Source organism: Camelus bactrianus, chromosome 10, assembly GCF_048773025.1.
Source record: "Camelus bactrianus isolate YW-2024 breed Bactrian camel chromosome 10, ASM4877302v1, whole genome shotgun sequence".
In the NCBI taxonomy this organism is placed as follows: Eukaryota; Metazoa; Chordata; class Mammalia; order Artiodactyla; family Camelidae; genus Camelus; species Camelus bactrianus.
The window spans coordinates 65107347-65119889 of NC_133548.1; the positions used below are offsets into that span (position 1 = coordinate 65107347).

The 12543-nt window shown below is 41.1% G+C and overlaps 1 protein-coding gene across 2 annotated transcripts in view; it reads right to left on the minus strand.

Moving 5' to 3' along the window:
• Positions 1-12543, minus strand: part of MAML2 (mastermind like transcriptional coactivator 2) — a 342067-nt gene that overhangs the window by 13763 nt on the left and 315761 nt on the right. Inside the window, exon 3 of one of the 2 annotated variants that reach the window (XM_074372916.1) lies at positions 1054-1257. The exons of the other annotated variant lie outside the window; for it this stretch is intronic. Coding sequence (XP_074229017.1) covers positions 1054-1257 — 204 coding nt within the window. The remainder of the gene's footprint in view (positions 1-1053; positions 1258-12543) is intronic. 2 annotated transcript variants of the gene reach the window in all.

Here is a 12543-nt window from a genome sequence, read left to right on the forward strand (position 1 = left end):
TCTGAAACAGTTTCTGGTCATTCCCACATCACAGCATTTAACCACATGTATTACAAAGGCCTGTTTATTTGACACCCCACCCCCCGCCCCGTGGGCTCTAAGCTCCTTAAGGACAAAGACAGGGTTGTCTTGTTTATGGCTGTAGCCCCATCACAAATTAGTAAATACTCCCTGAGTGAATTACGGGGCTTACCACACCCCAGGTTTGAGTCTTACTGCAAAGCTCCTTGAGTGTAAACTTTTTAAATTTTGTTTTCTGTTTTTTTTCTGCGTACCTTGGTTCTCTCGACCTGGAGATGGTCAACTTTGCCTCTTTCTTCTTTCTTTTGGCCAAATAGTTTGAAGGCAGAGAGTAACATTTGGAGAGAGGGCTTTGGTCATGGGAGGCAGGAAGGGTTTGGGTCAGCTGTGGAACGTATGAGTTTGTGAATACAGAGGGGCGAGCAGATAGATACTGAAGCAGGGCTAATGCCTGGGTGATGTGTGGGAGCTAATGACCTCGCCTTTAAGGTAAGGCCATTTACACAGGGCGAAAGTGGAAAATACATTTTCACTTTTCTTAAAAAACATCTCCCATTCTGAGATGCTTTGCTTTGGAAGCCAAATCTCAAGTTCTGAAACATCATGCTGGCTTTTAAAACTGCTGTTAAAACTCTTTTCTCTTTAAAAAAAATCAGTTTGGATTTGAATTGATCAAAGTGTTGCCCCCCAGGGCTGTGGAACGACACCGGTGTCTTTTGCCGGATTCAAATGCCCATGTTGGTGATTCTGAACATTCCTGGGCTGGGCAGGGCGAGTTAGCTCAGGTGCCTGCATTCCAACTGTTCAGCAGCTGGTAAATCAAGTGGTTTGTTTTGTTTTGTTTTGTTTTGTTTTGTGTTTGCCCCGCAGCGCTTTGCATGTACAGAATTAGCCTCTCTTACAGCCAGGACACCCTGGTTGCTGTCACATAGGTAGACCCAGAGAAAAGGGCAGTAAGCAGAAATGGAAAATAATGAATTCCCTCTGTTGGGCCAACAGGTGCGTGCAGTAGAAATTAGGAGAAGGTTTTACCGTGTCAACCAGCATCTGCTGCTGGAGGAGAAGCTGCTGTTTCTGCTCCAGGATCTGCCTCTGTAGAGTCTGTTTCTTTCCCATCAATTGCTGATTCAACAGTGATTGCTGAGAGTTCATGTAACCACTTCCAGTGTTTGGATTTGAGCAGGGGTTGGGACTTGGACTGGGGCCTGGGTTCTGGCCTACCACAGACTGTTGGTCCTAAAAAAGAGAAGGGGCAGGGGTGGTGGGGGTGGGGTGGGGTGGGGTGGAAAGCTACTGTGAATTCAAAGAAGAAAAAAGTCGTACAAAGATCATAAGCTTTGATTCTGAACATTTGTCAACTTGTTAAGATCAAACACGGTTAATGGGTTGGAGATCAGAGAACTATTTTCTTTTTTAATGTAGAGAAAATAATTGTATATCACAGCAACCAGAGGCAGCCGGGTTAAGGACATCAGGGTGCTGGAAAAGCTCCCAGATGACTCTGACGGTGGACCCTCCACATTCCAGAAGGCGTTTATGAAACCTCAAAGAAAATCACCATGAAAACATATGGCAAACTTCTCAATTGCTCAGGAACAAACACATCATAAAGTAACAAGTTCTTCCTTCTTCCTAAAGTTAGCACATGTCGTTGCTAACCCTGCAATAAAAATCGTTTCAATTCATGAGGTTAAAAGTTGAGTAACCATTTTGGACAGAAGGGGCCTAGCTTTCTGTGATAAGGCAGGAAGACCTGTTGAGTTTATGTTTCATAAACACTGAAACTTGGAAGGGACTTCGCTTTTCCGAGACTTGTTAATTTTTCTCCCTGATCGGTAAGTCAGGAATCTCAGTGCATTAATCAGTTGAACACCAACTGACAATAAGGAAGTATTGGTTAAAGACTCACAATTGCATATTAAACAATACTGGGTACTGGTGACTTGCCATTCTAATTTCAGGTCTCTACCAATCTTTAGGCATTGACCCCACAGGGCAGAAAGCTAAACCTAGCCGATATTTTCACTAATTCCCAATGGTGTCTTTAGGACTGAGCAGTACACGGCTGGGGTTATAAGAAAACTAGAAAACACAATGCTCACTTTGGAGAATTTATCATCTAATTCAGGAAGAAATTCCATGCTTATGAGACAGGAGGGAAGGGGGCAGGGCACAGCCATTCAAGGAATGACACAGCAATTCACACCAAAATGGCAGAAGATTCAACTCCCGGTAGACCTTGAAGCTCAAGATGGCAGGAGGTTTGACTTCTAGTAGACCTTGAGCTTCATTATATGCTCATTGTAATATGTTAGCATGGTGAATAATATGCCCTCAGGTGCCATGACAGTTCCAAGACTAACCATAGAAGGTCAAAGAGTGGGCAGTGGCCCAGTCCCTGGGAATCACAGCCCCTTCCCTAGGGTAGTTGGAATGGTCCTCCCACTTGGCGTGTGGAGCTACCGAGCCCATAAAAACTGGCAACATCGTGCCTCGGGACGCCTCTCTTGCTCCCTTGTCTTCGGAGACAGGTCCACACTCTGTCTATGGAGTGTGTACCTACCTTTACTTTAATTTGAGCTCCCACCCCTCGTGGCTTTTCTCTCGCCTCTTGAAATAGCTTGCACTCTATGCAGTATGTATCTCTCTAAATAAATCTGCCTTTAGGCAACTGTGGCTCTCTCCTGAATTCTTTCCTGTGCGAAGCCGAGGACCCACACTTGGCAGGGCCCGTCCCAGGGGCTCAGCTGAGACCTCGGGCACAGCCCTCCTCATGCCCCACATCCGTTCTTCCTGTATCACTTACATGTAAAAATACAGGAATATACAGAACCAAGTTTTAGATTAAAGATCCACACACTTGGACGGATATTCATCTGTGAAACACACGCCCAGGCTTTGCTCCAGAAATTCTGAGGCGGGGCAGATCGGGGACCTACTCAGGTGATTCTGAAGCTCATTGATCCGGGGAATGCTCTTTGAGACACTAGATCTGTGGGAGCAATGAAGTCCAATTTTCATTCCCCAGCTGGACTGTGTGAGGTTATAAGAGATTAAAAAGACAAAGCAACTCCAGTGATGTCCGAGGAGCAGTGCAGGCACTCCAGTTGTGGACAGTCTCTGTTGTTTTATCTCCTTTCTTTGGTTATCTGCTGAGCTAAAAAAAAAAAAAAAAAAAGCCACCAGTCCACAGCCTGGGGGTGCAGGAAACGTGGTCTTGCTTTAGCAATCGCTGGGGCTACAGAGCTGACCAACTGCCTCAAAAGCAGGGGATACAAAATAATCCTAAAATGACCACGCACTGAGGTTTATTTCAGGCCAGTCACTGTGTGCAGCGCTTTATGGGATTTATCTCATTTCATCCTCGTAACACAACAAGGACCAAGAACTAGCATCATCACTCTAAGTTTGCAAATGAGAAACCTGTGCTCCGAGACGTCACTTCGCCGGAAGCAGTTGAGAACTTCACTGCGCGCTGCCGGCTCTCAGCTGGGACAGGAGAAGTTGAAGAGAAAGAGTTTCAGGCTTTAAACCTTGGCCAACCCAGCTGCCCCTGCAGTAAATGTTGCTGAGTGCTCCGCTCAAGGGGGAGCAGCCTCAGTCAGGCAGGTGGGAGGGAGGGCTTTAGGGAGAAGGGCAGGGGTGTGGGGACCGGGAGGGGGCGGTCCTCTCCTCGGGTTAAGGAAAAATAATTGGGAGTCAGCTCTGAGGCAGGAACATCCTCTGGGCAGCTGAAAGGAGCCATCCTCTAACACGTCTGCACCCAATGCCCAGTCAGGTCAATCAGCGGGAAATCTATCATGGCTCTGGGCAAAGACTTCACTCCACGTGTCCTACAACCACTTCGACCCTGCTTCTTGCATGTAGCTTAACGGCTCAGCTCAGGGCCCTGACACTTGGTTCTTTGCTGTGCCGTTTTTTTTTTTTTTTCTTAACATCCAAATATTTGTTAATAGGGCAACCAAGATACATTTACTAAGTAGTGTGCCTTCATGTCCTTGTATGTAAAATGAAGGTAATTATATTGACATCATATTAGGCCAGCTGAAATTGAGAACAGTTCCAGGCACTTAGCAGGTATTAGATACCTTTCAGCAATTAATAGTTTCCTTATTTACCTATCTTTGTATTACTCTGTGTATGGCAGAGATGTTTTAAAAACAATTGTTTTCGTGAAGGAGCTTATGCTGTGAGTGTACCTGGATTGCACATGTGGTGTGTTTGACCTCTTTTTTTTTTTAATTGAAGTATAGCTGATTTACAGTGTTGTGTTAATTTCTGGTGCACAACATAGTGATTCAGTGATACATATATATATTCTTTTTTACATTCTTTATCATTATAGGTTATTACAGCATACTGAATGTAGTTCTCTGCGCTCTACAGGAGGACCTTGTTGTTCAACTATTTTATATAGAGTACTTTGTATCTGCGCATCCCAGACTCCCAGTTTGTCCCTTAGATAGCCAAGTTTGTTTCTGTGCCTGTGAGTCTGTTTCTGTTTTGTACCTAAGTTCATTTGTGCCATGTTTTTTCTTTTTAGATTCCACATATAGGTAATACCATATCCTTGTCTTTCTCTGACTTACTTCATTTAGTATGATAATCTCTAGGTCCATCCATGTTGCTGAAAATAGCATTATTTCACTCTTTTTTTTTTTATGGCTGAGTAGTCATTTTTTTTAAAAACAGGTAGGCCTTTGTGCTCTCCTGTTGCCCACAGTCCCCACCATTTGTTGTTTTATTATATCTAACCTTTTCCCTCATTTCTATTACTTTACCTGGACCCCCATGGTGGCATTTGAAATTAAGATCTCTGGCTTTTATTTTATCTGGGAATCTAAGATACACACATCACAAGACCCACATACAGTAAAAAGCAAAGCATAATAATTTCCATTAGGTGGAATGATACCCAATAGTGCCCTAGGATTAAATCCAGATCTCCCAATCCCGCATCTAGTCACCCATGCATCCATCCATCCATTAATGAATTTGATAAATTTCACTGGGTATCTACTCTGTGCCGGGACAGTTTTTTATTTTTTAAGGATGAAAAAAGGATTTAGAAAGGGGGAAATGAAGAGAAAGAAAAGAGGTGGACAGAGTGCTTAATGTCGGCAGAATTGGTAAACATCAAAATAATTTCCAGGGAAATCTTGAAAACCACCCTCCACTAAGATTTATAAAAGATCAGCATGCCAAGAAAATGTAACTATGCCTCTTTCTATCTCTGCCATCAAACAGATGGACTGTGCTAAATTTAGTTTCACTCCTTTATAATACTAAAGATGTAATAACATAAGAGATAAGCTCTCTTCTGGAATTCTGTGGATTTTTAAACCTTGTCGTTTTCAGCCCATGGGATGTGCCGTATACTCTCACATACACATTCCTTCAGTTCAGGATGGAAGTAATATTTGGTGGCTGCTCCATTTTTTTGCCCTTATGTTAGCTATGAAACACAAAACACCTCCTTACACAGGCTTGCTGTCATTGCCAAGATACTGTGCCAACTTTAGTACATAAAATATTGTGAAAGAAAAATATGCTCCTATGTGTTGGCTTTGCTTTCCATATTCAGCCTTACTCTCTGCCTTACGCTCAGCCCATGTAGAACTTGACTTAATAGAAATCATCTGTGTCTCCCTCAACACTCATTTCTCTCCTCGGGAATCCGTGAAGGTCATGGTAAAAATGGCACATCCTCAGCCCAGAGATGGAAGTGTGTGTGTGTGAGACTGGGAATGAATTAGGCTATTTCTACTAATGTAGTCTTTTATATGCTAGAAAACCCAGGTTTCTAGAGACTAGTTCAAATCAGGAACTTGAATGACCTTTCATTTTGTGTGTGTGTGTGTGTGTGTGGTTTTTTTTTCTGTTTCTACCAATAAACTACAGTAATTAATGCTAGCCTACAAAATAGGCTTCTGACTATCCTCTTGGGATTTAATCTCAATTTACATTCAATTTGCACTTACAGATAGTTTTCCACATCTATGTGAGTGTGCGTGTGTGTGTATTTAAGATTTTTTTTTTTGCTGTGTGTCCCAGGAATATTTTATTTGAGGAGAAAGAAATGCTGTCTGCGAAAAGTAACAAAAGGAAATCAGACAAATCTGAGTGATTCCCGGGAAGCAGTCTTTGGTTCGGGGCAGTTCCTGTAGCTCTCTGATTATTAATTCTGCTGCCATTCTTATTTCATTTATTTCTTGCCTGCTTTAACTTCCATTACCACTGAGTTCAAGTTACATTTAGTCTACTATGAACTTCTTAGATAGTACTAGTTAAGTCACTGAGTTAGGGTAGTATGCCAAGTGCTTAAAGATGGTTAAAGCTTCTTAGTCCTTGTTTTAATCCAGCCCAGGATGACTAGAGCAATGAAAGCATGCCTGTATTCTTTTAATAAAGCTCTGCCAACAATCTAGCTATATTGTTCAAATGATTATCTTCACTCTACTCTTGTTTATATTCAATAGGTATTTGTTGAGCATCTTCTAAGCATCCGGCATTCTTCAGACCTCGGGGATCAAAGGCCACACAGCCCACTGGAAAACTCCCAGCTTGTCTGCACTTCCAGGTTTTCCAACCAGGATATGGATGGGAGATTTGTCTTCCAGAATGGTCTCAAGAATGTTGGGAGACCATTTGGCTTATCATGTATATCATGACCAAACATTTTACCTGGATAAATCAAAAGATGTTCACCAGTGAATGGCAGTGTGTAAGGTTGATTTACGTGTATAGGAAGCTGGATGCATGTTTTAATATATGGAAAACAGGGTAAACGAATGCTTTCCCAAATTTGTTACTTTGTTGACTTAAGATCTTGCCCATATCTTCTGTATAGCATGGGAACTATATTCAATATCTTGTAATAACCTTTAATGAAAAAGAATATGAAAAAGAATATATGTATGTATATGCATGACTGGGACATGATGCTGTACACCAGAGATGGACACATTGTAACTGACTACACTTCAATTAAAAAAAAAAAAGATTTTGTCCATGGATCACAACAGGAAGTACTAACAGAACCAGATCACAAACTATGCCTATAAAACCTGGCAGAAAATTAAGGGAACAGCTAAACTCTTTTAAGTGGGAACTCCTTTTCCTTAAAGGACAAATTACCAGTCCTTGTTATCGCCTACATTTCTCTTACAGCCAGTCTGAAGTCCTTTTGAAAAAATGTCCAGATTAGAAATTAGAAGCAACCCCCTACTATCCCAGCCCTAACAGCTAATTCATCAATACCCTCTTCTTTAAAACTTCAGGCATAAAAATTTACAGGAAGAGAATGTATGAAGAACACCTTGTAAATCTCAGTAACAAACACTAGAGTAGCAGTCTGGCCCCTAGGTCTGACTTTGACAAAACAGCTCTGTAAATCACGGTCAATTTGTGAAAGATCTTTTTAAAAATGCTAACTAATAAAACTGCTAAGATTGCCTCTTTCTTTGACTTTAATAGAATGCAATGGTTCTGTGAAGGAGGGCTGATTTCAGCAAAAGGTCGAAAGGGATCCAAATTAGACGCGTCCTAAAACAGCAACCAAAATACCCCTGGTTTCACCGAAGTATGTTGAAATGTTAAGACTCGTTGAGTTCGGTCCATTTTACCGTTAAAGCAGTTTTCTGGGCTGAACAGTGACACAGTAAGTTTCACAAAGCAAGCAGTTATCAGGCAGGTATTGTTCTCTTAAGATTAAAAAAAAGTCTAAAAATATTTGTCTTGTTCTGGGCATCTGGGTAAAATGGCTCTCTGTTTCTCTTAACTTATTTTGGAAGGGGGCTATATAATGATCTCCCTCCCCCCACAAAAATGAAGTAAGTTACTTGGGATCCATGAGAGTGTTTTGGCGTGCAATGACTGCCCTTTCTTTTTCTTGGCTTCCAAAGCCAGGCATCTGCAATTTGCAAAACAAATTCAAGATAAAGTCCCCAGCTGGGCAAGTCTGTACAGTAGATCTTACAAACTGGTTTTCTGAATTCAATCAATCTTTCTTCTCTCCCCCCTCGTCTCTTCCCTCCCTTCTCCCCGTGTCTCAGTGAACTCACTGCCTGACTCTTCCCCAGGGCTATTCATCTTCTGAACTGTCTACTTAGGAAGCCATTTGTCTGTTTCTCTGCCTGAGAAACAAGTTGCCTTAACTGTTTCAGATTCCCCACAAGCTGGCCCTTCAGTTATTTATCTGGGGCATGGGTGGTGAGGTGGCTGTGGGTGGCTGGAAGAATCCAACGGTTCTGGTTTGACACGAAAACAACAATGACGACGACAACAGAACAATGATCAGGAAACCATCCAGGAAACAACTTTGAAACAGAAAGCCCGAAGGGCTAAAACACTGCTATCTTCAGGTTTCCAGGCTTTTATTTCAAGGGTCACTATAAACTATGACACGACCAGTCAAGTCCAGCTTGCCAACTTTTTTGGTAAATACAATTGTATTGGAACGTAGCCACGCACATTCATTTATATATTGTCTGTGGCTGCTTCCACACTACGATGGAGCTGAATAGCTGTGACAGACACCTTTTGGCCCCCAAAGCTGAAAATATTTACTCTCTGGCCCTTTATGGAAAAAATCTATTTGGCTGTTCTAACCAAGTCATGCTAAGTCCTTTGGTCTTTTACATTAAAATGGTAAAATGCCTTAGAGAAAAGTACCCAGCAATCCTCGGAAGGAACAGGCAAGTTGGGAGTAAGAAATATCTGTCACAAGAGCTGCTTTCCAATAGCCCTCCACTCCAGCTACCGTCACAAACAGCGAAAACCGAAAAGCAACGTGTTATATAGATCTTTCATCCAACTGCATTTTGACAGATGAAGACACTGCCCAGAAAGGTTAAGGTATTGGCCCATACGAGGTCACAAAACCTAACTAAAAGATGAAGGACACATATCCAAATCCAGGAAGATATCTTAAGGAGAAATGAATGGAATAAAATCTATTTGCTTGAGAGAATATAGCTTGTCTGATAGAGCTGGCTTGTTGGCAGGGCAGAGGGGTAAGGGAGATGTGGAAAGGTGGAACATGCAAACAGTGAAGGCTGTATTAAGATTAGTTTTTTTTTTTTTAATCCTTTCCAACTATAAACAGTAGCTGCTTTTCTCTTCTATTTAATAGAACATTTTTCTTCGCTTGCTCAGGACCTTCTCCACCCTGCAGGGAAACCCTGATAATATGTTTATAATCTGTTCGGTTCAAAAGATTAGAATGAGTTTGTGGTCACCGCCGAGTTCACCCTTCAAATGTTACCTAATTTTCAAGTCACCAGGACACTGTGTCTATTCTTAGCCTCTGAGGTGGACACTTCTTATGGGCTGGCTCAGGAGAACAGTTCCATGAGCGAGGAAGCAGCGTTTAGGTGGGAGAGTGGCCAGGAACAAAACGTCAGTGGGTCAGGGTGGAGTGGGAAGACTTTGGTAACTCAGGGGAAGGAATGAGAAATTTTTCTGAAAAGAGATACTCTTCAACTTTAGAAGGGCCCTTTGTGGCAGACCTGAAATTTCTGCTCTGTAAGTTAGCTTTTCGCTTTCTGCCCCTAGAGCAGTGGTTTCAAACTTGTCTTTGGAGAACAGTGCTTTTTGAGGATTTCACAAAGCTATGGATTCTGTCTCTCCTCCCCGCCCCTCCAGTACACATATGACTAACAATTTTGTTTACAATTCTTGGCAGCTTACAAATCTCCTAAACATCCATGGACCTCAGGTTGAGAACTTTACCTCCCATCCCTCAAAGGTTAGTATCTCTGGAAGGAATGAAATGATTTTCCCCTTGGATACATCCCCTACACTGCACTCCCAGCTGAAACCATTCGTGGCTCTTCATTGCCTTTGGAATCAAGACCGAACTCCCCAAAATGGTAAATAAGTTTCTCCATGATCTAGCCTCTGTATCTTTCTCCAGTTCCATCTCTCAACATGGCAGCTCTTCACTTTATACCGCAGTGGTATTAAACCACTTGCAGTCTCCAAACTCACAGCACTCTTTCTCCTCTCCACATTTTTGCAGATGCTCACATCCTCTCTGCCTGGAACATTCTTCCCCTGCCCCTCTGTACCAAGTAAACACCCATTCTTTCCAGGCTCAGCTCAGATGTCATGTGTTTAAGGAGTCTTCTCTGACCTCCCAAGGCTACTCAGTGCCCCTCTTCTGTTCTTCGCTAACAGCTGGCACCGACCCATTAGGTACCATTTGTCACTCCGTATCACAACTGCTTGCTTGTTGGCATCCATCTCCCTTTATAAATGCTAAAAGGCTGGGATGTCGACCAGGATATTCCTAGGGTATAGTGGGCTCTCCATAATTTTTTTTTTTTTGTAGAAATAAATACACGAATAAATGAGGAAGAAGTGTGAAGTAGAAAATGGGGACAGAACTTCCTGCTGGAAGACACATGGGATAAAAATGGTCTTTTCAAAGGCACCTGGAAAGCCAAGGTGAGAGAGAAGGCAATGGTTGAGCAATATTGTTAAATCCAGTGTTGCTTTTAAGGGTGTGTCTCCTTAGAGAGGGCCTAAAGGATGTGTGAGGAAGGAAAGGAGCTAGTGGTGAGTGATGATGGAGGCTGTGACAATGATGACGAGGCGACGACTGGGTGTCTGCGCTGTAAGAAGGACCCTGATGGAGCACAATGTCTACTAACAGTTGTCATCTTTTGGAAGCCATGTGCCAGGCCATGTGTTGAGGGTTGGACATTTATTACTCATTTAATCTTCACAATAATTCTGTTTTAATTATAATTCCCATTTTAAAGATGAGGAGAGAGGTTAAGAAATTTGTCTCTCTTTTTTTTTTTGACATGTATGCCTGTATAATGCAAGATACTTTGAAGGCTTAATAAAACCTGGTAAAAGGCAACATATTTAAGAAAATATTCTTCGGTTCTAAAAGCAATTTGGGTAGGCAGCAACAGTGAAAACAGTTATTCTGGGATCAGACAGAACTAGGTTCAGATCTCAAGTCTACTTTTTTGTATGGGGGTAATAATATTTACCTCAAAGGGTGGCTATTAAGAACAAATGACAAACAAGGTTCCACTGCATAGCACAGAGAACTATACTCCATTCCTTGTAATAACCCATAATGAAAAAGAACATGAAAACGAATATATAAATGAATATATATATGTGTGTGTGTATAACTGAATCACTATGCTGTACACCAGAGACTAACACATTATAAATCAACTATACGTCAATAAAAAATAAAAAATGAATTGAATATCAGAAAAAAGAACAAATGACAAAGTAAAGTGCTTAGTATAGCAGTATCAGGCATGCAATAGACTTGAAATTGATATTCGTATTCCCTCTTAAGTCAATTTTATATTCACTGAATATAAGTATAAATATAAATTTAAACATATACACACACATACAAAGCACGGGAGGCACGGGGCTAACTAATATACAGTTTCTGATCATCAGGTGGTGAGGAGAGTGTGGTGTTTGTAACAATACCAGCAATAAACCAACAGACAATGATCAGCCAGAGAAGAGCTCGGTGACTTGAACTTAGCAACAGCTAAGCATCTGCACCACCGCCTCCACCACCTAAACTGAGATTAGAAAACTGTGTTCACGTGCAATTTTATCTTTTGTTGAGTTTATTTCTGTAAATCGTTTTGATATTAATCCCCTCTTCTCCTCTCTTTGGTATAATGTGTAACTCTTAAGCTTATACCTCCTCTTTACAAAAACATTTGTTTCAAACAGACATACATCAGGAACTGGTTTTACACACTAACTTGCGCTATTCCTCTAGAAATGTTTGGATGGTGGGATAAGTTATCAGCATTTTCTGTTCTCATTAAAAGTGAAAGCAATCCAGTAACAAGTAGTAATGGAGCATCAAGAAGGGATAAATGACACCACAGTTCAAAAGGAAGAAAATCCCTTTGGGGAGGAGGGGTACGTATGTATGCATGTACATATGTATGTATGTATGCACATATGTATGTATGTATGCATGTACGTATGTATGTATTAAGTTATTTATTTAACAGGGGGTACTGAGGGTTGAACCCAGGATGGTTCTTAAATCAAAATAATGTCCAAATCATGGAGGGGATGATATAGCTCAAGTGGAAGAGTGAATGCTTAGCATATACAAGATCCTGAGTTCAACCCCCACCACCTCCTCTAAAAGTAGAACAAATAAATAAACTTCATTACCTCCCACTCAAAAAATTAAATAAATAAATAAAATTTAAAAATATATAGGCTTTTTTCTTTGTGAAAAAAAATAATGTCCAAATCATGCATGAAACAAATCTGAAATTTTTAAGAACTGATTTCCAAAGATAGCTTCTAATACTTTGAAAAGAATGTAAGATTTTTCCTTTGGAAATAGAACAAAAACCAGCATGGAATTTTGACTCTGAAATTTCACTTTACTAAGGATTTTATAGACTATTTTTAGCTTTTTATCTCTTTAAGATAGAGACGTGAAAAATCTAAAAAAACTCTCACAGATCTCACGACAAAATACTATAGTGATGAAAAATCTGG